This window comes from Centruroides vittatus, unplaced genomic scaffold (assembly GCF_030686945.1).
Source record: "Centruroides vittatus isolate TY-2023 unplaced genomic scaffold, ASM3068694v2 contig_549, whole genome shotgun sequence".
Classification (NCBI taxonomy): Eukaryota; Metazoa; Arthropoda; class Arachnida; order Scorpiones; family Buthidae; genus Centruroides; species Centruroides vittatus.
In genome coordinates this window covers 4201852-4229221 of record NW_027122325.1, presented here as the reverse complement: position 1 = coordinate 4229221, position 27370 = coordinate 4201852, and the positions used below count along the sequence as shown (strand labels likewise).

Here is a 27370-nt window from a genome sequence, read left to right as displayed (position 1 = left end):
TATATAAAACAATTTTATTCTTTGTACAGAAGTCAAAATAATACAAAACTTGTCACAACTATAGTTACATAATTAATGCTCCACAGCAGTTCTTAAATACAAACTAACTTTCTTCATCACTTTCTTCAATAGTAACCATTTTCTTTTTACCTTCAGCAATAGCTTTCTTTCTTTCAAAATAATCCTGAAACAGAAATCAAAATATTTAGTAATTGTTACATTACATGTAAAATCAAGTGAAAATTTTAAAAATATACTGAACTGAAATTTCTTGTAAAATATATTATTACTGAACTTTACTTTCAAAACAGCTCTTGTCCACTTTTCAACATTTTCAGCAAATCAAAATAAGAAATATTTCTGTACTCAATTGAGTCATAACAATAAAAAATTTATTTTGATTCTTGAGACCAGTAAGAGTTTGCAACATTACAGAATAATTTATGAAAATAGTGGAAAAGACAGGCCAGGACAAGGGACATTTTGCAAAAAAGGCTTTCACTTATGATGACTGTTATCTTGTCATTTTAGCAAATTCATATTTGAAAGTAATTTTTCACAATTTGTACAAACATTTCTGTTTCTATTTTATTTCAAAATAATCTAAAGGAATTGATATCTGTTTTGAAAATTTTGGGCAAGAAACACTTTGAAAAGAAGCACTTTAGCTATATTTGGACACAATAACTGATGATATTTTCTATAAATTTAGCATTATTGAAAGGCATCTTGCGCACAAAACAACAATTAAGAAAATTTTTTAAAATCAAAATTCTATCCCATCATGCCAAAATCAACTTTCTTCAATTTAATTAGAAAAGATTCAAATTTTTTCTAACCATATTAATGCTAATTATTTAATTCTATATTTTTTTTATATGTCTTATTCAATCATCAATTGGAATAAAATTCTCATAGAAAATATACATTTGTATTATAGTAATCTGTGTAAAGTCATTTTTTTATATAAGCTAAAAATCTGTTTATGAGAATTATAAAGTGAAATTCTTCTGTATAATTGATACTGTGACTGCAACCCAAATCTACAAAATTAATCTTCAGCAATGAGAGTTATAATTTATGACTTTTTTTCTTTTGTTCAGATTGATAGTTTAACCTTGGTAAGTTTGTAGAGTAAAACAGAGATGCCAACCCAAGAAGAGGGCCATCAGCAGCACAAGATAATGTGTCTTGGTTTGGAGAGCAAAGCCCCATTCATCCCACTTCTAATAAGATGCCATTGTTCAAATTTTTAGGTATTCATAAGGTCTAGATATATTTAGTTTAATATTAATAGAAAAACATCCACTTATATCGTGAGAAATTTGTATAAAAGAATCTGCCACTTTGAGAAATGTCAATCATTTTAAATTTGTCTTTCTACAGTCAAGCAAACATGACATATTTTTGTTTGAGCTGTTCCAGTGTGCCTGATTTGTGATATCCGAAGAGAATGTCATTTTTAGACAGTTTTAGCATGACTCTGCACAGGAACAATTTTTTAAACAGACCTTTAATGCTTGCAAACTACAAGTATCCATTGTCTATACACTCCATATCATTGGCATGAGGCTTGGCATAGTAGCAATTCTATATGAACAAAGTGTTAACTAACACCTATGCAATTCTTGTTGCCACTTACTTGAGAGTATAAAAGAGCATTACCTAAAGTCGGAAATTTAAATATAGTAGTAGTTAGCATCTCTGAACGGGAACAACAACATTGTTATTCTTACTTTCACTGGACATTTTGACAAATTAGTTTACAACAAAATGGTCTATTTCTACAGCCTGAGTTGTGAATGCTGCTAATGTATTTTTAAGTGATATATTTTTCTCAGATTATTTCATGTGGGCAATTATTTGCATAATTTTACCTTTTAATCCAGAATATGTACACTCCAGTAAATTTAGAAATATCAATATTACTGGATACCACTTTGTGAACAATGTGTATGAACTCTTTAGTTTGAATCATCAACATAAAGTACTAGTTTTGCTCTGATTGTCTTATTAGTGATTTGTTTAACTCAATCTATCAGTCAATGAAATTCAATTGTGCTTTGCACTGGTTAAAGGTTTTATGAGCAGTGTTTTGTATATTAGAAAATCAATATATAAGTTTATTAGTTTTTGTTTACTTTTCAATTGTTAAAATAATATTAAAACATTAAACTTACAAGATCACTGTCATCATCATCATCGTCAAGTGATTTAACTTGTTCTAAACGTTTTGCTTTCTCTTCATCTGATGCTTCTTCATCCGAAGAGTATATTGATGGTCGATCTGGGTTGAATAAAATAAATTAAAATTAATATTTGTAAATAATTAAAATAAATTTTAATTTTCATAACATATACCTCTTAAAGCTGCTCCTCCTTTTTTATACTTATTTTTAATAGCAGCAAGAGAAATGGCACCATCGTCGTCTTCTTCATAACGATCAGATTCTAAATATGATGCACTAAGACCACGATTATGAGCTTTTTCTCTAATACGCCTTTGTTTGTTCTCTCTTCTTATAGAAGCTTTAAGCCTATCTTCCTCTTTCTATTATTAAATTTTTAAAAATTATTTTAAAATTACATACAAATAATATATATATATATATATATGACTGATATGTTTATTATTTTAAGGTTTAACATAGATAATGAAAATAATGTACTTTAATCATTTCAGAACGATGAGCTTCGGGATCTTTTCCAACGTTGGGCAATACACGTATCTTCTGTGTTTTCTGATTTCTGTCTGCTAGTGATAAGGTCATCTTACGATGAGTAAAACTGTCCGTTGAATGAGGTCTGTTGAAAATAATGAACAATTAGAAGAAAAATTAACTATGCATAAACATTCTTCATAATATATTTGATTTATAAGAAGTTATATCATATTTCAATGTGGTAGTCACAAGTTAATCATTTTTATTTGCTATTAGTTACACAGGATTAAGTTCCTTATTTAACAATATATTTTTTATAGATAAAGAAGAGGTCTAAAGGAAACTCCAACTTGATATTTTTGTTTAAATTTGCATCTCATACAAATTACAATCAGCAAAAATTATAAAAATGATGTACCAAAAATTAAAATTCATTCAGATTAATATTTAGTCACTGGACTCTTCATCAAATGGGATGCAACAATAAAATACAAACTTTTAAACAAAATATGTAGTCTTGAAGATTAAAAATGCTTTGTATAGTGAATACTGACGACTGCAGAAACTAGACTAAGATAAGAAAGGGGATTTCCCTTGCTGGAGAACTTGTAGTAAGTCTCTGCAGTCCTTAAACAGGCCATTAAGTGAGGATGACTGTAGTCTATTCTTACATGAAAATGTTTTATTCTTTCTTTATTTGGGAACTTAACATATATGTATGGGCCCTATTTTTACTCATTCCTGGTAAGTCTCATCTGAAATGGGGAAAAATAAATTCTACTCACAAGAAATGATGAGGGTCTAGATTGGACCAGAATTTAGATTCTCTACAATGGTAGTCTTTTAGACTACCTTATTGCATCACCATCTGACCAATCGCATTTTTGCAAAAAAAGGCCTTAATATGTCAAAATACATACTGCTAGAAATGATTTCTTTCAGTTTTTACATTTTAATTTCACTGCACATTGACATCTTTTACTCCCATTTGCCAAAACAGAGCTATTATGAAGGTTTTGGTATATTGTCAAAATATTACCTTTGAGAGGGCCCAAGAAAAATTAAATTTTTGATATCTGACATATGCTGTTCTTCCCAGAAACTTTGGGAATAAAGTTCTTTTTAGATGAAAAAGTTTGCACATATCATTTCTGAGTCCTTGCAGCCAGTGCTATTGTCTTCCTCTTCAATCTCAATTACCTGCAACACTTGACAGACTTTCGTAGAATGTCTTATTCTCCACCTTCTGTAGGAAAGCTGACAAATTTCCTGTCTCACACAAGTATTGGATCTTTGCAAGCTTGTGGCAATGTCAACTCATTGATCCACTTCTACTACTTCTAATCAGAATATTTTTGTATGGCACAGAATGTGTGTCACAAATTTGAACAGTTAATTCATCTTCAGTGACTTTTACAATCCTTGCTGATTTGAGATTCAACTTTTACTCAATAAATGGGTGATGCTTACATACCTGCAATCAAGAACCATGACACACATCCCTATTCCCTTTCTTTTGTGGTTAGTGGCTAATTCCATGAACTTTGGCTTCTCAAATAACATCATCTTTCTTGGTGGCAAACACCCACCAATATTAAATGATATTGAAGCTACTCCATCCAGAATATCTTTCTCTCAAAAACAGCAATGTCCCTGACAATTACTGTTTTTGTGAATAAATCTTCACATTACCTGCTCATGTGTGTAGATTTTGTAAAACCTCAATCATTCGTGTATAATATCTCTGTTGGCATTTGCTGTTGTTGCATAATATTTCATGGGCAAGTCTTCCATCATCAGAGTTGCCAGAAGCAATGAAAAACCCATTTTCACCCATTTTGACATATGTTGTTTTTTGCAAAAAAGGCCTCAATTCTAATATGTTGAAAATGTCTTTATTACATTCTCCAAAGCAAACAGGATGTGCAGAGTATAATGCAAATGTACTGAATTATTATAAGAATAAATGATCTTGCCACATGAATATTATAAATATTTGATACTTAAACTATTTCAAGTATATTATATATATTACACCTACGGCTAGCACATTTAAATACCGTATTTACTCGCATATAAGCCAAGGATTTTATTCATTTATCAGTTTCAAAATCCTAGGTTGTCCTATATGTGCAAACAAATGATTCTTTGCATTTTTGCAAATGATTTTTGTGAGCCATGTATTTGCATTTTTTTACTGAACACTTAAAATACTTGTTTTTAAATATAAGAGGGTATCTGGGTCGTTTCAATCATTCTTATGTATTTTCAGGAATAAAGATAAATAGCAATAGGAAAAGCAAAGCTTTTGAATTGAATTCCAGATTGAAATTCCAAAATCACACGAGAGCCCAATATAAGTTTTAACCCATTCCCACGTGAAAAAAAATGATTATTTGGAAATCAGAATTTGAAGAAACTCATAAGTATAATTGACAGAGTGGATTTGACTGTTACAAATTGGCAAAAACGGTTCCCAATGTCCAGCTTTATGTGAACAAATTATGTTGTTGATTTTACAGGATTATTCCTTAATGTTTAAAATGCCAATAATTTTTGTGGGACATTATGTGCATTTACATTTATTTTACTTGTGATTAAATGAAATAAAATTAGAATTGTATTAATAAAACTAATTTTCTTCATTTTAATCTTTAAAGTCACACCTCGTCCTATATATGAGGTCGTCTTATATTCGAGTAAATATGGTACTTAAGATGTCTCATATGAATTTTCAACATTGGTTTCTCATGAAAAAATTCATACTTCCCCAAATAAATTCTGAAGAAAGAAAGAAAAAGAAATTAAAACATTTTTCATAAATGTTATAACTAACCTAAATGTTAATTTTGTTCTAAATACAGCTTGACCTTGTAAGCCTGTTCCTTGACGAATAAATAAGTGGTTATGATCACCTTGCATTAATAACTGTCGATGAATATCAAATATCTCAGAACCTAGATGAAGTGATAAACTGAAAATAAATTTTTAAAAAAATATATTTTTATAAGAAAATTTCTAATTTAATTAATTTTTTCCATACTAAATTTACCTTCCATCTGACCATCGAATCATTCTTGCATTACTTTCTCGTATCTGATTTCCATGTTCGTCATATCTATTTCTCCATCTAACAGTATTTTCTACCTAATTAAAAAAAAGAAATTATAAATATGTATGTATTTTTTATTTATAAACTCTAAAAATTTTTAAAATGGCAAATATTTTATTATTATTATTAAACATCAATTTTTTTATTTTTAATTTACAATTTACTGTATGTTTTCTTATTTCTGACTTAATCATTAAAATTACTATAAATTATATAAAATTTTTAGTAAATAAAATCATATATTCTAGTAACAATAAACATTCTTAATTTTTAAATAAATCAATATTGTAATTTCAAATGTTAAGAATTCATAAATTCATAAACAAAAGTAATACAACTGTATTTTATTAATTTTTAAATTTGTAATTTATAACTTTAAAAATTTAATAAAATAATATGTTGTTCTTTGCCATTTCCTTGACAACACACATCAATCCATGAACCTCATCTGTGTCCATTCCATAATATATACTTTAATTGTATGCTTCCATGCTTTCTGGTACCCGTGGTTTTTTCCATCAATCATTAGATATTCAGTTTCCTTAATTGTGCATTGTCAAGTCTTCATTAGATGTGCCTGAACTAATGCAACCTCATCTCCTGTATCTTGTCCTCAATTGAGAACCACTTTCAGACATCATCTACTAAAAATTTATATTGTTGTTGTTATGCTATTTATGTTGATGAATTGTGTCGTATTTGGTTGACACCAATGTCTAGCATACAGGGACATTGCCTAGCTAAAAAAAATGCTTATTTCATTTTTTGTGTTGTTCATATATGTCAGTGTTTAAGAATTTCCTGATTCTATGGCATGTGTTTAGTATGGTGGCTTTTTGTTAAGGCATATGTAGTATGAGCACCTGTGCAAGACAAAACTACAGACATGATAGATGAAGTGCCCAGATGGAGAATGGATAAATACATTCTCACAAACAAGCTCCAAAAAATTAAATATTTAGTGTTTATACTTTGTATATTATGAATGATTAAAATGGATATATTTATGATGTATGTAATTTTGTTTTATTCATCAATGTGATGTCTGGTCCACTGTTGATGAATTGTCGTTTGTGATTATGACTTTGTTGTTCACTAAGACTGTGTATAACAGTTTGTGTTTGTAGACAAGCTTTTGATGTAAGTAGTCTATGTTAAAAGTTTGTAACCTACAGAGAGATTATAATTAAAGTTTCAATTTCATAATTGTCTGAAATAAGAACTAGTCAGAATGACGTGACATTTTGCACAAATATCTATGAAGCAATGGGAAGAAAAAATTCTTTCCATTGCTTCATAGATTGCATTTTTTTCTTCTGTTTGAAGAAAAAAAATTTAGTTCAAAAATTTGCCACTAGAGAAACATATGATGTATCCTAGCAGTATCAAAAGATGCAAATTACTTATAGGTGATGCCTGAAACCATGTGATTTTTGGCTTTGGAGAAATCTAAAGAATGTTGTGTTTAATGGACATATTAGAAATTTAGCAGAACTGAAAGCTAGCAACATGCATCATATCCACAAAAACGCTACAGAAAACACTCAGATTTGTTGTTGAACATGCTATTTTGTGATTTCAAATTGTATCAGAATGCAAAGGATGGCATATTGAACATTTATCACTTGTAAATGCTTTTTTACTTTTGTATTGCTTTCCACTATAATAAAGCAAGAATTGGCCTCCTAACAGCAAATTTTTGAACTAAATTTTTTCCTTACCAAACAAAATTCCACTGCTTCACAAATATTCATGCAAAATGTCAAATCATCTGACTAGTGGTTCTTATTTCAGACCATTGTGAGATCAGATCTTTAATTATAATCATCCTATAGTTTCAGGCAAGATGCGATATTTCGTACAAGTATCATCTGTAAGTGTTGTCTTTTAACATGTGCTTCCTGTAAGTTTTTGTTAAGCGAGATTCCACTGTATATAGCAATAAAAAATATGACTGATATGTTGTCTCGTTTGACATTCATGAATTCTTCAACTCATCAAAGAGGAATTTCTGAGCCAGCTAGAAGTTTGGCACAGTTTTGTCTTTCAAATGTCAAACAACATTCAAAACTTTAATAAATAATCTATAGCAAATGTTCTTGTATTACATTGCTTTAAAAGTAGCAATCAGAAGTTATTTGACATTACCTTTTCTTATTGTTGAATTAGGGCTATTTTATTTGTCAGCTCTCATATTCTAGTCTGAAATCTTGCTTTTATGTAATCAATCCTTTGTTCTTCCACTAGTTGGAGTATGAACTATATTGAAAGTTTTTTCTATCTTATAACTTTTTGTAGATGACTAAGAAATGATTTCTGGCAAATTGAGTAGAGTTGTAAAATCAACAAATTGACCATTTTCAGAATGCAGCTTTCACAGAGTATTTATATACTATTTGGTCCCCAATATATACTCCAAATTTTATTTTTTTCTATATTCTATAATTTCAAAAAACTTCTTGTCACATATTTTAACCTTTGAGTGAAGAGTGCTCTAAACTAAAACAGCTTACTTTCACAACTGAGTGTACATTACTTTCATTATTAAGAAATCTTTTATAATTTAAAAGATTTAATCTAAATTTAATAGATATTGGATGTTATTATTTCTGCTATTCATATAGAAATGAACATGTTTAGCATATTATTTTCTAAAATAATTTAAATAATTATAAAAACCTTTAATTTTAAACGTGCTCTTCCTTCTTCATCCAAAACCTCATCTTCATCAATTTCATCTTCATACCATTGAGGATCATATGGCCTAAAGAAAAGAAAAATCTGACTTCAGTAAACAAATTGAAACTACAGAAGCAGATTAATTTTTAAGAAGAAAGAAAATTAAATAAACCAAAAACAGTACTAATTTTTTTATTTAGGTAATTGATTATCTAAGTTTGTCCTCACTTAAAATTTAAATTCATTATCAACAAACCATAATAAAATGTGATACAAATTAAAATTCCATAACTCCATTCTGACATTTTAATTTATATTTGCATTGAATTTTATTTTTACTAATAATGAATTTAAATTTTGTTAAATCAAAACAGATATGTGCAAAATAGACATTAATAAGATAACCAATAACTGAACAGGAGTGTGAAAACACTCAAAATGCATATCTTAAACCAAATAAAGTTGTTGCATCAAGTCATTCATTGGTTCACGATTTCACAGAAGAAAAAACAAAGAAAATAATAGACAGTGTAATTCTCTACAATTGAAATTTTGAGTTTATTTAAAAGTTCCATTATCCTTCATGACTGGTGTGCAAATACTAATCCTCAAGAGTAAATAAAGATCTTGACAGCATTTACTGAGTAGAAATGCAGATTATAGCATATTCCTAACAAATTCATGAAAGACAATATCCTTTAAAAATAAGCTATATAAATTACCATGCTGGCAACAAGTAGCCAGTGATACAGGATTTACTGATCATCTGGTATGCATATCTTATATTTACATTGTTTCCATTCATAAAATATATTGATTACATCAATGATTAGAAGGCATTATATGCACCTTCAGATTTGCAATAGAAGAAATGAAAATTGTCCCCACATATAGTGTTCTTTATTCACCATTTAACCCAACTTCTATTCACCCTGACCATATTTAACATTTTGAATAATGGTCAGATTAAAAGCTTGTTTCCATATCATCAGAAATTATTGCAGAAACAGGAAAGTGATTTCCCTTTCTATCTACAAACTTCTATTCACTGCACCAGACAAACCTAGAGCCGAAAATGATGAAACTTTTTGTCATGTGAATTCATTGTACTTCAACCACTAAGAAAATATAGTGTAATTAATGCTGGTGTGAGACTGCGGATTTTAAGGGAATTTTAAATGAATGTTAAACCATTTTTTCGAAATGTAAACATCCCAGATAGAAAAAAAACTTGCCTTGCAGAGTATCAGATCAGATGTCACCTTTTTGTATCAACAATCAAGTGGGAAAGTTGACACTTAGTCGTCAAAAATGCCAGTCATCATCAACAATGGATGATCACATGGCTCATTTCCCATGACAATCGTATAAAAGTGACAGCCACCATAAGCTCAGGGGGATCGAAAAAGGAAGTTGTATTTGAGCTTGTGTCCATTTTAGTCTCCCATCCCGATCCTGTCCGAGAAGACGACAGTAGAAGACATCCAGGACTTCCACAGCTTCATATCTGAACGATTGTCGCCATCACGACTGAGAGGCGATCTATCCTGGAAGTTACATATGATAGTGCCAATTTGAGTCTCCATGAAGTGGACCTGATCCAGTCTAAGGAGAAGACTTCGTCTGAGAAGACACTCAACAGCTACGACTCTTCCATACAGATGAGATTCACCATATCGACTCTTTACTCCCACATTGAGGTTTAAGTAGATTGCTGTAAACTCTCTCTCCGTGAGCTTAGCATCAGTATTAGGTCAATAGGTCAAACACACACCTCACGAGCTAAATAGAACTTTTTGTTACTCTGCTCGATAGGAGTATATGTACTGCAACTAATTGCATATTCGGTACAATTGTATATATCACTCACTAGCAGAATTGTATATATCATAGTGTAGTTATATAATAAACTTTTATTTTTGTTGTGTTAACCTGTCAACTGTCTAATATTCAGCAAATGGACACCTATCGGCTTACCCAATGCACTCCCCACTCAATAACTTGCCCTCCTATCAAGTTTTAGCCATCTGACGACACTGAGGTCAGGTTCCAACAACCTGTGCTAATTAAGTGGTTAATAGGACACCCCCTTTAGCCCCCAGCTTATCTCACATTATTATGATGTTTAGCTGCCAGTAATGTAAATTTGCTTAAATTAAAATGTGCTTTATTGAGATGGTTATTCTTGATAAGAAGCAGGAACAAAACAACACTTTGTCTTAACTTCTTCAAGAAAGAATTCTAGTTTACATGTGTATATAACAAATTAGACAAACAATATAAGAAAAAAATAAAATCAGCTTACTATTGTCTATTTTGCCCAAACATTTATGAAAATGTGTTTTACACTTGAGTGAAACTGACAGCTTTCTAATGTAGTAAGCATAGATCAAAAAAGAGAGAACAAAAACAGAAAGTTCTACATTTTCTGTTCATATGAAAATGTAGCTTAATAAAAAGTATAAACTATTGAATAACAATAAATCCAATATGAATATGAATTACAGATAAGCAATGCAATACTAATCTTTGAAGGTCAATGTTTGGAATTATATTAGGAAATCAATTGGTTTGTAAGTAGATAAATGGCAAAACGTACACTATATTCTATGTAATATATGTACTGCATATTCTATGTAAACCCTTCCAACACTATTGGAAGATATGCATTAATATTTAGTGATCAATACAGCTTCAGCACAGAAAAAAGTGATAAAAGATTGTACTGAACATTTTGTGCAACATGGTAATGTTTTCTGGAAGTTGGATTGGAAGATTGATAAAATGCATTATGAAATAAAGCACACATACAATGCCAAAAGGATTCTTGCAGAGTTATGCAAGTTAACTCCCAATATACTGACTTTAAGTTCTTAAAGAAAATGCTCCTGTACCCCTTTTATTTTAATTTAACAAATAATTATATACTGTGATTAATGTCTACCAAATTTATTTTTGTTGTTGCTAATACACCATAGTGCTTCAAAAGTGTTGTGCCAAAATCTTCATTCTAACCAATTTACATTAGAATGAAGTCTAATTAATCAACTATAATACTTATTGCATTCTATACAGGGTATCCTACTCAAATTTATATTCTTATATTATATCCTACTCAAATTTTTGTTTTGAATTCCCTGACCCTCACACTTCTTAGTGTAGAATATCGACATAATAAAACAGCATTTTACTTACTGTGAACATCAAGTACATCTATCCCTCTTTTTGCACAGTTGATACATTCCAAAGACTGTGCAAGAAGTATAGTACAGTACATGCATCCTGTAGAAAAATGTTTGATAGGATCCACAACTTCAATGTAATGAAAAAATAAGCAATTTACAAATGAAATATGAGCTTTTTCATTTTATCATCATTTATCATTATTTGTATGTGAATCTAGTAAACACAATGAAGCATAATATCAACAAACAGTATTCTCTGATATACAAATAGTACTATACTGTGCTTAAAAAAGATGAACTCTGGTTTTAAAATGAATGTTTCTAAGTCAAATCTTTCAACAAAAAGGGCAACTATTTTTAAACCAACATAATTTAAACAAAAAGGTATTAATGAATTCTGTAGTCTGTTATAAAACTATAAATTTATACTTTAATAAATTTTATAAAAATTTTAATATACTAGAAAGAAATTATAATTTGTTTTGTTACACAATAAAAATTATTAAAATAAAAAATGGTAAATAAATATTTGTAATTTATTGGTATTATCAATTTTTGCACTTTGTTCTCATTTTTAAAATCAATTCATTGACACCTTATATCAAATTGAGGGTGTAAACTATAATTGTGGGGAGGATTTGCAAAGGGTTTATGTAACCCTTTTGGAAGTTTGGAAAAATCTTAATTGATGTTACATTATCAAGAGTATTGTAGATTATTCTCTCAAATTCACAATAAAGTGTTTTTAAAATTTTAAAATTTAAAAATGCTGATTGATCTGGCAGTATATTAGGAACTGTTTGATCCCCAGAGTTTTGCAATGCTCCCCTCAGTGTTGCATTTTATAATAATTCTTCACATAAACAATTAATGTTAGTTTTAAAAGTGACCTGCAACTGTCAGTAAAAGTAAACCTTTGTATTAACTGTCAAAACATAAAAACAAAATGTTTAAAAAATTAAACAATTTAATGTGATTTAAAGTTCTGATTTTAAGTGATTTTAAAATATATTCTTACTTATTGTTCTATTGTATTGTAAAACTTAATACACACACAAAGTTAAAATTAATTCATTATATGCGATTGTGCAAGGTTCAGCACAAGCACCCAGAAAAATTTTCAATGTTTTTGGAAGATAGTTTCTATAATATCAGATAAGGAAAGCAGTTAAGCACATAAGACAGACACAAAAATTTTATAAAAGACTGATTTGTATATCTAATGATGTCTTCTAATACTAAAAATATTTCGATATAAAAATGGATTCTGCTATATTTATAATAAAGGTTGCAGCATTACTTCTTGCAACCTGCAGATGGCTATACTTGGTCAGCCATAGATGCCTTGTTGATTTCGTTTGCTTCTGCAAATGAAGTCAACAAGGCAGCTAAGCAGACAAATTCCCTGACTTTTTGACAATTTTCAACAAATTCCCTGGCTTTCCATGACTTTTTCCAAACACTAATGAAAATCTCTGACTTTCCAGGTATGTAGGAACTCTGTCTATAGCTATTAATATCATGTGTTATTTTTTAAAATGCAATAATCATTAAAAGAATAATTGAACATTTTCTTACATCATTACTTTATGTTAATATTGATAAAATATTTCTGATTAATATTTTTCATACTACATCTTTATTCTCATTTAAGTGATTAATCAGTAGTTATTCCGCAGATAAATTTAATTTTACTTTAATGTAAATTTATAATTTGAGTTTGAGTTTTTCATTGATTAAAAATGTCATTAAAAGTCAGAAACTTTAAAGAAAATTCTGAGAAATTATAAAATCAGTTTCTATTTCTCCAACTTTCCAAATAACAAAACATCCTATATCTGAAAACATTTCATTACTTTCACTTTTGATATAAGATACACTGTCTATGATTGATATATATTACATTGTAGCAAGACTAAAGACATGAAGTTTGTAAGTTAAACTTTACAGTAAGTAATGTGTTTAAGAAAACTCATTTTCAGAATGAATATATGAAGAAGCAATAATGCTACTTGCCTTTGAATAATAAAATTTTAAATTGAATGGATTTTTTTGGGAGAAAAACTGAAAGCTAATTTGTAGATGTACATAATCCTTATAAATTTATGTTACCTTGTATCCACACTGAGAAAATTTGGAAGTTTTATGAAATGTATTTCTTTTCCTAAATTTGTTGTAATTCTAGGAATTTCTACTTCAATTCTTGTTTCTGGTGCTGGTTCTTCATGTTCTTGTTCTTCTTCCTATTTCCAAAAATTAAAATTTTCAACTTTATAAAAATATATTAAGTGCCTGTAAAATTATGATATGGTCAAAATATGTTTTCTACATTATTTAATTTTTGGAAAATTTTCTATTTGAAACATAGAAATATAATACAGGATGTCTACTGTGTTGCAAGAAAATAATTCATAATCCAATATCAATTTTCATAACTGACTAACATTTAAAAAAAAAAAAAAAAAAAGAAAACAATTCTGATCTCATACTACATAATAAAATCCTTTATCCTTTTCTCAACTAGCCCATTTAGTTAACAATTTAAAGGACATAATCAACAAAGCAGGTCACTTTTATTGGCTATTGCTGAAGGATGATTGAAGGAATACAATGTAAGCAACTATAAAAAATATAATTTATGACAAGATACATAAATACATTGCAAACTTGAGTGTAAAATGCTAGTGATGATAAAATCCTATAACAGAAAAGGTAGATAATACCAATAAAAGATCAAGGTAACTAATTTTGCATAATACACAGTTATATAACAGTTAATAATAATTTACACTTAATCATTAACTAATATTGAATATTGAGTATTCATTTCATGCTCAGAAATATACAAGTATAAGATGAATTATTCCCTTTCAAAAACTCGAGAATTTTTTCTGGTAATTACTGGTAAAAAAATTCACCACCAGTTATCAAAATTTGTGGCTTTTTTAAGGGATTTTTATGGTTCTTTTTACAATTTCATGACTTTCATAGTTTACATGAGAAGTAGACACCTCTTATAGCACAATATATTCCTGTAATTATTTCATTATTCATTACTACTTTGTAACAAAAAAATGTTTATTTGAAATAGTATAAAAGAAATGTTTTTTGACTTAATAGAAATGAATTAAATCAAAATGATTAAAAAATATTCAATTAAATTTAACCAATATCTGAATAAACTTAACTCATTACTTAGCTTAAAGGAAACATTTAAAATAAAATTTTTAAACTATTGTCTCAAATGCTATTATTTTTGATATATGAATTCTTTTATTAAATTTATTATGTCTGTTATATTATATTGTATATAAAATCTAATGTGTGTGTATATATATATATATATATATATATATACACAGTAATATCCCTCCATTTTCATGAGTAATTGGTTCCATGAAAATAGTGTGTAAATGGAGCCATGGAAGCTGTTTAAAATAAGAATCTGTTCCATATTCTCAAATACAGTATTTTAATCTTACTGAGGTAGAAAAGTTTTAACTGAAATATTTTTTTAAACATTTTGGTTTTATTAGATTGTGGTAACGTGACACATGGGTGATCTGCTGAGGGGGGACTGCCTTCCAGGAAGTCTTTATGGGAAACTGGTTCCTATGTAGATGTTACAAACATAAAGAAAACCCAGAAAACTCCATGTGGCCAACCCATTGGAAAGACATGAACCCACAACAAACTACTAGTGTTAAGTGGTTTTATCCACTTGGCCACCGGTGGGCTTTTTTTCTTAAATACATATCAATATAAAAGATTACTGATAACTTTTTGATTTAATTATCATTTATTTCCATAAAATTGATTATTTAAAACTTAATAATTTTCCAACTGAGTTAAAGTGAATTTGCATAAATGGAGACTATGTAAACAGAGGGAATATGGTAATATCATATTTAAAGATTGAGTTTTATTGAATATTAATAAAATATTCTTAAATAATGAAAAAAGTTTACAAATTTTTACTACTATTTTTATATTAAAATACAAAGTATTCAAAAAGAAGTCCCTGGTATCAAAAATTCAGTATGTTTAATCAGACAAATACAGATGGTAATTATAATTTGTGTTAGTAAAAACTTTCAAACTTTTTAAACCTATCCCATGTTGAAATTTCTCTCTGTTGCATGTCACACAATGTTGAATTTTTGTCGATGTTAAGCCTAACAAAAAATTACATGTTTTTGAAAAAAAATAATCATGGTTATTGTATCATCTGAAATTATTTTTTTATTTTGCACAAACAAAATAGATATACTAACAAATGTAAAAGAAAAAAAAAAAATTATATTTCTGAAGTTAGTTTTAATATAAAAATTATAATGATTAGCGACCTCTAGTTTCAAAAATGTTCCAATGCTAAAATGATATATTTCGGGTCCATCAGTCAAGGTCAGCAGGTCGCGACCCGAGATTTGTTGGGAATACCAGGGAATAGGTTAACCACAGCCATCTGGCCGTCCATCTGCTGATGGTATCTTCCATTCACTCTCTGCAATAAATTCCTACAAACAGGGACTTCTTTTTGAATAATCCTGGTCTTAAAATGCTTCAATATTTACAAAATTACATAAATTGAACAACTAAGCTTGGAATTATTTTCAAAATTTAATTTTCAATATATCAGTTGTTACCTCAAGAATATCTTTCTCAATTCTTTCATTTTCTTTTTCATCATCAGATTTTAATCTTGCATGGCCTGCTTCTTCATCAGAACTAATATCACCAACATCTCCACCAAATAAATCTTGTTCAGTGGCTAATATGAAATTAATCCATCATCATTATTTATTAAAATAAGTAAATCTTTTCATAATAATCACAAATTATATCAATCTAATCTCAAAATAACTGACTAGAAAAAAGCATAGCAATAAGTTTACAAGACTGATAGATAAACCAATTAACATTATAATTTCATAAATAAATATTAAAATAAAATAATAAATTTGAGAAAAGTTAGTAACACATTTCCTGCAATTTGTTTTAGAGCAATAACAAACTAAAATAATCCATCCATTTTTTTCAAAAAGTCTTGGTAAAAAATCAGAGTGCACAATTTATTCAAAATTTGGTGCCTCAACCTGCCAAGTCCAAAATGCTTCCAGTTACTATGTGTTTTGCTTACTTTGCTAGTGATAGATATAGTTGATAGTTATGAGTATTATAATTGTTTTGATGCAACTAATTTCATAAAAATGAAGATAAATAAATAAATTTAAATATACAACTGAGACTGACAGTAAATAATCTTAATCATATATTACTTTGTAGATAAAACTATTTGTCTTTTCCCTTTAATTCAAATTAAACGATGTAAAGAAGACTTACTTTCATTTAATTAATAAGTTAATTCATTATATAATACATTACTGCAAACTGCAGATAATTTATCTTTATCAAATATACAAATACTTTTTCTTCCTTTGTATTTTTATCTTTTAATACCACATGGTATGGACTTGTAAACTGAGAACCACCATATTGAATGCTACAAAACAGATTGAAGGTTGCTATTGCATACAACCATAAATTAGTAAAATTTTTTAAATATGTAACAGGAAAAATCTGACTAATTTAATTTTTTTTAAACCAGTAGCTTAAAAAATGGGTTATGTAGATTTCTTTCAAGGGTGTAAACATTAGAGATGTAACAGATTCCAATGAGATACCGATGTATATCGACATCTGATTGTTATCATAAATGTATATTATAAAATGTATATCATAAATGTTCTTGATATATCAGTATCAGTTGGTTTTACAAACCAAGGCTCCAATCTTTTTTTTTTTTTTTGATACATATCCTTTACATTGTTTTGCCATGGCAGGTATTCCAATGTGGCAGTGGACATATCATGCTTTAAAACTAACCAATGGTAGACAGAGAATACTCTCTGCACTTGATTTATAACTGATGGCCATATGACATAGTTATTACCAATTTTGAGAAGCACCAACTGCTCTTTGCAGTTGACTCATAGGAAGACCAAACCAGTCAACTTGTGATTTGGCAAGGATTTTTTTCAATCTGGCAATTTTTCTATACTATTATAAATTAATTCAAAGTTTTCCTAAAATTAAGGTTGGAGCAGGTCTAGGCAAACTAGACAATTGCAATTGCCTAGACCTGACTCCAACCCTGATCTCAAAGAGATCATAAATCAATTTGTAAACTTTTCTTTACATTTGAATTTAAATGGTTAATGAACAAAGCAAATATTCTCTAAACCTATGATATTTCATTTATTAACAATATCTGTAGAATATAGAGAGAAGCACCAGTATCAGATTGGATCATTTGCAAAGTTATTGGTGTCAGATCATATTAGCAGAATTCAGTATTATATCATCTCTAGAAAATATGTTATATAAAATGTGTTAGAATTTTTTGTTTTAGCATTTAACATTAAAATAAGTTTTTTAAAATGTAATGATAAATTATTAACTGACTGAAGAAATTCTGTTGGATGAACCAGTCAAAATCCAGGAAAACATAAAATACAAATATACAACAATATAACTTTGATATTACTAAATAATAAATTAACAAACTACTTTTTGCAAAATTATACAAAATAATATTTTTAGCTTTTGTTCTAAACCTTAGTTATTTTAAACTTTTATTAAAAAAAAATAATAATAATGCATCCATCTTATTAGCTATAGTACAAGGTATTCATGTCATTACTGAAAATAAATGACACGAATGACATGATATATATATATGAGGTCCCAGCTGGAAAACAAACTTTAAAGTTTGAATGATGAAAAGCCAGCGAGATAGTTAAGCTCTCATTTTTCAAAATTAAAGTCTAGCTTAAACAAACTTTTTTCCAACAAAACAAATAACAAAGGATGAATTGTGAGGAGAATGTCAAAGTTGAAGAAATTTAGATGAATAGGAATTGGGTTTAGTTGTAAAATTGACCTCCTGCACCCTGAAAAGTTTTGAATTGTCTCCAGGTGACAAGGGGAGACCAACCAGAAAGCGGAATCAAGGGGAAAACAGATAAAAATGCATGTTTCAAGGACATGATATTCTCTGTTTGTTGCTCCAAACCTTTGTTTTCCAATTAAAATTTGTTGTGTGACCCATCATTTTTCTCTGAGAAACATCCAATCTTCCTGAGTTGTTTGTGGCATTGCTAATTCATCCCTGCAATTAGGACCACCTGTTTCCAGGCTGCAGTGCACCCTGGGGCCATTGATCCCGCTGACCGGAACTGAAGAAGACTGTGGATTATTCGCGACTTTACTGTTGTGAACTCTCATCCATGTAAAATTGTGTCAACAGTGACATTGAGATATTTGTAAGAAAACCTTTTTTAATCTCATTAAATAGGTAAAGATGGTAAACTTGTCCCAGTGAATTTCATGATCACACACACGATTGTCTTGATCCCTTGACCATCCCGACAATCAGCAAGTGGTATCAGAGAAGTGGGATTTTAAGTCCCCGATCTCAAACCCTGTCGGCAAGCCTCACATATAAATTTATTAGAATAAATTTAATTTTAAACATCCCTTGCCTAACATATTCCCAGCAGAACATCTTTTTTAATAACCAAACCTCAGAGAAATATATATATATATAAAGAGATATCTCAACATGTTTTAGAACAAATGATTATTTAAGAAAAATTTATATTTATGTCCCAAAATTTCAATAAAATATCTTCACAAAATAATACGCAAGAAAAATCTTGTCACATTTCAAATTGATTATAATGTCAGAATCACATGCAATATTTCAAAAAATGTCTTGTGTCAAAAAATGAAATATGCATCTCAAACTTAGTTGATGCTAAAAGAAAAATGATGGTGCCATATCATACAAACTCTGTCTACAACAGGAAGCCTAAACACATTTTTTGTAACATCACTAATACAGGTATCTCTTGCTTAATGCAAGATTTGATTAATGTACAAAATTAAGTATAACAATCCCTTATATGCAGCAGAAGTTTTAATTAACCCTGTTTTAACAGCTATCTTTACTTAAGTTAGATATGTTTTTCTCAGCAAATAAGGTGTTGGTAAATTTGCTATTTTTGTGCTAAGAGTGATTTCCAATATAGATAGGTAATTTAGTTATGATAGTTGTGAAATTTAACACACTACTACTCATGTGATATTGTATTCTTTGTTCAGAAGCTTATTTTAAACTTTACTTCACATTTTGTTTGCGTAGAATCAAATCAAATCAAAATTTCTGCAGATAAAATGTATATCAGGCATATTATGTTTCATAAAGGATATAACTCTGTACAAATAAAAAATACTCATAGTGCCTAGGAGAAAGATGCTCCTAAATTTCAGATATGTCAAATATAGTTTTGAAAGTTTTGAACTAAAGGATACAAAACATACAGGTACACAAAAACTGTTGACGAAAAGGAATTTCTAAAAAACATTGCTACAAAATCGATAAATAACAACTCGTAAATTTGCAACAAATCTGTGTCACCAACATGATGCATGCATTACATGAATAAAAGACTGGATTAAGTAAAATTTTGTTCTGACAAAAGGTAGGCAGATCTAAAGTTTCATTTTATTTTTTTACATTAGTTACTCATTTTTATCATAAAAGCATTTTGTTATCTGTAAAAAAATGTTTCTGTGATAGAAATAAAAATAAAAATATTTGTTTTAGAGGGTTGTGATTGTTCAGTCAAATGCTGAAGTACCACTGTATTTGATTAACATGATTTTGATACATGCAACAGCATCGAGAGATCAATTAATTAAATTAATCAAGGATATTTTAGTAGTTAATCAGCTCTCCAATTACAAAAATGGCACATTGTTAAGAATAAGTTACAATTTATTCCTTGATTTTTATTGTAAATTTTTGGTCTGCATTTTTAAAAGAAAATCCCTTTATTGCTATATATTATTTGCTGTGACATATCATAAATGTACTGTTTATGAAAAGGCATCCTGATTGTACATGTTACTGTATACAAAGCAACTCTATTAACAGCTATGTTAAGATATAACATTGCTTTTTAATCTTCTTAATTAACAGCTATGTATTAAAATTTATACCCTAATATGGTAGTTTTTAACTTATATGTAGATATTGTATTGTATTTTAGTTACATTTTACATTTTTGAAAACTAGTTGGGAATTCTGGGTTGACATTTTAATTGCATTAGAATTTTTTCCATTTAAAATAATGGGAAATAAGCTTATTGTTACTATTTTTCTACAGGACATCTGATTTTCAGAAATAAATTACTAATGTTAAATGTATTAATGCATGTACTTCTGGATGAAGTTGGAAGAATGATAAAGTTTTTGACATAGTTAATGGGCCATCTTCATGTATGGACAGATGAAAGTGAAATATAGTAATTATTATGTTATTTAACTGATACTCAACCTTCATTAACTGTTAGTTAATACAATGAGATAAAAATATCATAAGTACCTTTTTGACCATCCTCATCTGAAGCTTGTACTGAATCAGAATGGCTAATCTTTCTTGGTCTTTCAGTGTCTGATCCTAAATTAAATTATTGTAAAGATTATTAATTACTGTAACACCATTACATCCTAATAAATCTGAATTTTTATCAACAAAATAAAACAATTACAGAGAATTTACACAAATATCATAAAAATATAATTAATCAAAATAAATATCAAAAGTTACAAACTACAGAACTCCAATGCAATAACAAGTATACAAATTTGTATTCTCTTCTTACACAATTACAGAAATGTGGCAGGTATTTCTAAAATTACATCTCATGATTCATGTGATGTGATTCAGTTATCAAATAAAATATTTATTAGCTGATGCAACATTAAATTTTTTGAACACTAAGAATAGTTCAATTTTATCCAGACTAAAGGATTTTGGTATGCTTCTGCTTTGTTTCCCATCTGTAATGTGACACTATTTGCAACTGTTGTCAACATGTTACACAAAAGCAATCAGCATGCATAAAAACTAGTATCAGGAATTACAAAAGCATAGATTTTTAAACTGTTTGTTCAAGTATAAACTCTTGGGAAAAGGATTTCCTTTGGGAATTTAATGAAAAGTGTCTTGTATTTTTCAGGCTGTTTTAAAAAAATAACAAACATAAATGTGTCTTCACAAAACAAAGAAAATTCAATGAAGTAGGTAACAAAATAGACACTAATAAATCTGTTTTATCACACCATTAAAAAAACAACAAAGTAACTTATTAAAGTAGAGAAAATTCAGCCATGTCAGTAACAAAATAGATGCTAATAAGACTGTTTTGTTAAACATTGTATCTAAAGCAGTGATATGCAGTTCATAGAAGCTGTAGAGCACTGCTTCCCATGTATTTTCTAAAATATAAATACATATTGTGCAATTATTTTTATAAACAAGTTCTTATATCTTTGTTTTGTGTCAATGTATCTATTTTAGAATTAAAATAAATAAACTGTTTATTTTTGTCATTTCCAGTATTTTTTTAATAATTTTTATGGAAACACAGCTAGCTTCCCTATCATCAAATGTCACCACACGCCACTGATCTAAAGTAAAAATAACCAAAATGTATAACAAAACAGATGTTATTAGGAATATCTGGTTATGCTATTGCTTTACATGCTAGACACAAAAGAAATTTAACTGAAATGGATATCAAGATAGACATTACATCTTTTTACATATAACATTGATTTGCGTGCTACACAAAGCAAAATCTTCTAAATGTGCTACACAAAAAAAAACTTGTGAAATTTTTGAGTGTATGATAATATATAAATTTTAATTTTAAAGATCTAAAACTGAAAAAATAAGCAGATTAAATTGTTTCTTAAAGTAAAGAAATTAAATTGAATTAATGCTGCTTTATATTTATTTTTGATTCTAAGACTATTTACTTATAATCAAATTTATTTTAAAATTTACATTATATTCATTTCACATACAATATTTTTGCCATGAATATATTATTTTCCATATATTATTTTCCTATTTTTAAAATTTTATTCTGTGAAGCATAAGTTCAGATTTAACACAAGAAAATTGTCAGATAATTAATACCTGATTTTGTAATTAATGTATATTATAATTGTCATTATCTGTATGTAAACGAACAATACTTTTAAAAAAAAAACCATATTAAAATTATTTATGTATGTCATTAAAGTTCAAAAATAGTGCATGCATAAATAGCTACATCCTAAAACTTATTATTAGTCCACAATAAACTATGAATTTGGATTTTCAATCATCAAAAAAAAGCAAAATTGTTATTTTCTTAAAAAATTAATTGTAATATTATAATATATTAACAATATCATCAATGGTATAGAATATTTTTTCAATAACTTAAGATTTATAAATTGCTTTAAAAAGAACAAACCTTTCTCTGATTCATCATCACTGTCTGCAACTCTTTTTCGTTTTCTAGAAATAACTTCTTCATCACTTCCTTATAAGGTGAAGAAGAATTAGTGGAATATAATCCAATTTATAATTTAATTAATTAATATTAACATTATAAGGATCTTATAGAGATTGCTAAGTCCTACCTGATTTGACTTCTTGGTCTGATTGTTCATCTTTTTCAGAAAGAGCTTGATCACCATTTACAATATGATTTTCTTCTTCTGCTTCAGAATGATCACTTCCTTCAGCTTCTATATGTTGAGGTTGTTCACCTTCATCTGATCTTTCAACATCACTATGTTCAACATTCATGTCATATCCTTCACCTTCTCCATCTGAATGTCGTCTTTCACTTCCTGATCTTTCATTTTCTGCATCTGAATGATGTTGCTCTTCACTATCAGATCTTTCAACTTCTGCATCACTGCTACCTCTGTGAACTTCTGCATCTGACTGTTGTCCATCACTAGCATATTGTTCAACTTCAGCATCAGACTGTTGGCCTTCACTTTCAGAACCTTCACTTTCTGATCTTTCCTCAGCTTCTGACTGATGCCTTTCACTCCCAGATCTCTCTATTTCTGCATCTGACTGATGTGCTTCACTTCCAGATCTAGGCCCTTCAATATCTGATTGATGTCCCTCACTACCTGATCTTTCCATTTCAACATCAGATTGAAGTTCTTCACTTCCAGATCGCTCTCCTTCAGCTTCTGAATGATGTCCTTCACTGTCTGATCTTTCTACTTCAGCATCAGACTGATGACCTTCACTTCCAGATCGCTCAGCCTCAGATTCTTCACTTTTTTCTCTTTCAGACTGTGCTTCAACATCGGGTTCCATTCTATTTTCATATTCATTTCTACCATATTGTCCTCTAGAATGGTTACTTCTGTTTGAGGCACCATCAGAGTGACTACTTCTCTCATCATCTGAGTGGGCTTGTTCTACATCAGATTCATTTCTACCTTCTGAACCACTTGCTTCAACTTCAGAACCATCACTTCTTTCAGCAGCTTCTCCATCTGACTGGCCACCTTCATCTTCTGAATGGTCATTCCCAGCCGAAAATTCACTTCCACTTTGTCTATCTATATTTTAAAATTAGTTATAAAGTTTAAATTAAAAAATTCTGATATTTTTTCACTTATTAAAAAACTGAAAACAATTCATTAAAAGCTAAAATTTATCTAAAAGCAAAATATGATTATAATGTCATACAATTTTTCTTTCTTACTACAATAATAAGTATAGTATATAACGTTATTATTTTATGCTATTTTAAGTACGTTTCTCTATTAGTATGGTGTGTATAATTGTAATTTACATAAACTTATAAAGGTGTGATTTTGAAATAATGCATTGGATTTGTACAAATCAACTGTATTAACAAAAGGCTTTTGATGTTTAGCAAAAATAAATATATTAGTAGTTAAATAAATGTAACTCATCTTTTCTGCAAAAATAAAATTTATAAAAATGAAAATAAGAATATTAAAAAAAAATTCTTAAAAAGCTAAAATTTTAACTACGGGTAGCCACAAGTTAGTTTGTTTCATTAGTTATGGTAATGCAACATTTGGGCAATGCCTCTGGAGGCCTTTCAAGGGTAACCAGCCCCTATTTAGGAATTAAAGATGTGGAGAAAACCCAGAAAACCCCCTGTGGCCAGCCCATTCCGGGATGATGCAAATCCACGACCTAACTGCCAGTATTTGAGGAATAGAACTGTTCGGCCACTGGCGGACCACCGCAGGTTAGACTCAAATAGCCATTATCACTATGCCACTCATCCTTACATAAACCCTCGAAATCGGTTCCTCTTACTTGAAACTGTTTACGACTGAGGATTTCCGAACTGGACTAACGACGTCTGTCTTATGTCTAACACAACTCGAGTCGTCCAGAGCACGGATCTCAATTATAGGAGGCCACGGTTACAGTCAGTAAAATATTTAAACATCAATAAGATGTAACTTATTGATTCTTTGCTCTTTGTAAAAGTAAAGAAATAATATAAAATCATCATTAATGCATGCATCGTCCCAACTAAGTAAAGAGATCTATCACAAGCATCGTCATTCATTTACATATGTAACGATAGAGCAATAGATCATACACTAAATGCTATCCAACAGAGTATTTACGTACTGTACATTTAACTATTCTGCATACGTATGAAATAAGTGAAGGAGCAGAACATCTGATTATATATATCACGTGCGACGTAGTAAGCTAAACTCTAATTAAAATGAGCGCCAATGAGAAGAATCATTTACCGATTGTCATTAACTAAATTTCGAAAATATTATTCTTAAATACCCGATAAAAAAAAAAATACACTCTTCTTCTCTTATCTTAAATGGACAGTAAGAAATATGTTTAACATAAGCAAGCGATAAATGATATAATAATTTACCTTCGTTTGAATAATCGCTTCCGAATAATTCGTCCATTTTCAGCTTTAAATTCTTTTATCTCACTTTTCACGACGAATTTCAAAGGCACGTCCGTCGAGTTGCCAGATAGAGTCATAATTGACTCAAAGAGCCATTGAAATTTATTGTGCCTCAAAGTGTCTGCAAAATTTCCCCACAACAATATAAATATTACAGGTAAAATTTTTAATAATTTCAATATTCGTAATTTCTTATTAAATGGTTTTTTTTTTCTTTTATTTTCACTTAATGCTTTGTTTTATTTCATGATATTAAAATGCGTAAGATACCTAATATTAGCGATGAGCGATACGGGGATTTTCCGATATCTTGTGATCAGTGATCGTTACTTTTTAATCATGGTGATTTTTCTCGATGTCTATGATCACGGTTTCACTGTCACATAGCCAATCAGAATCAAAGTTTCATCTATGGCACGTGATCTATATTCTGTCAATCGTATAAATCTAAGCCCGTCGAGGGGGGTAGCTGGGAATTTTATCTGGGCTCGGTGAAACTTAGGGGTCCGTAGTTATTCCAAACGTTGTAAAGTTAATGTTATTTTTACTAACAGAAAATAAAATCATTAAGACTGCTTTTTATAAATAGAGAGTTGCGGCCGAAGTTTTCCACGCGAAAACGTGTACGTCGGACGTTCAGCGCCGTCTTCCTTTAAGTCTAGAAGTTTGACAGTGACGTTTGGAACGTCAGTGGAATCATGCTCGACGTTCCAAACGCCATTGCCAAACTTGTAGGTTTACAGGAAGGCAGCGCCGAACGTCCTACGTACACGTTTTCGCGTTGAAAACTTCGGCCACTACCTCTCTATTAACTAGCTGAGATACCCGGCTTCGCTCGGGAAAATGATATATTAAAATCATTAAACGTCATCAGCATTAAAATCTAATGACTTTGCTACATTAAAATTACCACGCTCTGAACACTTATTTCATTTTTACATGAAAAAAGGTAAAGTATAAAACGTTTTTACTATTCTGGCAGCGACTACAACGGGAAGGTTAGATATTTATCGATCAAAAATACTTTGTTATTGTAACTCGATTAAACAATAAATATCACAATGAACATTTTTGATTGAGTGCAATAGATAAGTGATACGGTTGGACATACAGGCACTTTTTTTTTTAACTCTTTCCGCCCTGTGGGCACTAAAAGGGCCTCTTTTAGTAGGCCCATTATGGGTTCGGCCAAGCCCACAATGGGGCGGCCGGGTGGTGAGGGACGGGGACCGACATATCCGGACGGACCACCCCCCGAAAAATTCCTGGGGATTTCTCGACCCGTCCGGATTCGATCCCGGGTCCCCCAGGGCGGTAGGCTGCTAACCTTGACCGCTCGGCCATCCGGCCGCTATGACATACAGGCACTGCATGCTATCCTGCGGCAGATTTTTCTGCAGATGTTGCAAATGCCGCTTGTAGGTGGCTAAAAATGGCGTCCCAGAAATGCTCGATAGAAGACAAACCTGGAGACCGAACTGTAGAAACGTGTCTGAGAAACCATAGCTATATGCGGCCGCGTATTATCTTGATGAAAGATGGCTGTTTGCAGCCCTTCCAGGAAAGTCAATTTGAAGCGCAGAATTTTCTGAACGTAATACTATGCCGTCAATCTCTCGGATCATTCTAGAAGTGACCAATTGTCGTACGAGAGGGTTTCCTAAATCAGCATGCCAGCAGTGAGAGCAATGTGCCGCCCAACAATGGGTCTAAAAACGGGATCGAAGTGCTTATCGAGAGTCCTCCATACTCTAATACGGTAATCGCCCGTTACCAAAAAGAACCTGGATTCGTCGCTAAAGATAAAGACTACGTGCTGCCAGTTCGCAACAGTCCACGTTTCTCTATCATGGCCCTACGTCAAACGAAGT

The 27370-nt window shown here is 29.9% G+C and overlaps 1 protein-coding gene across 1 annotated transcript; it reads right to left on the bottom strand.

Moving 5' to 3' along the window:
* On the bottom strand, positions 1 to 25783 carry LOC136978719 (RNA polymerase-associated protein LEO1-like). The gene is made up of 13 exons (XM_067274506.1): positions 25461 to 25783; positions 23185 to 24132; positions 23016 to 23084; positions 21092 to 21166; positions 16286 to 16410; positions 13752 to 13882; positions 8455 to 8539; positions 5716 to 5810; positions 5500 to 5637; positions 2670 to 2805; positions 2362 to 2551; positions 2181 to 2287; positions 1 to 184 (listed from the first exon to the last, which is right to left on the bottom strand). The coding sequence occupies exons 1-13, from the start codon at positions 25495 to 25497 to the stop codon at positions 104 to 106; spliced, it is 2217 nt and encodes a 738-aa protein (XP_067130607.1). The 5' UTR covers positions 25498 to 25783; the 3' UTR covers positions 1 to 103.
* Between the last annotated feature and the right edge of the window lie 1587 nt (positions 25784 to 27370).

Coding starts and splice junctions, on each gene's coding strand:
- LOC136978719 (XM_067274506.1), bottom strand. CDS start 25,497: ATGGACGAATTATTCGGAAGCGATTATTCAAACGAAG. Junction 23,085..23,184: donor AGACCAAGAAGTCAAATCAG/GTAGGACTTAGC, acceptor TCACCTTATAAG/GAAGTGATGAAGAAGTTATT. Junction 5,811..8,454: donor GAGCACGTTTAAAATTAAAG/GTTTTTATAATT, acceptor TTTTTTAATTAG/GTAGAAAATACTGTTAGATG.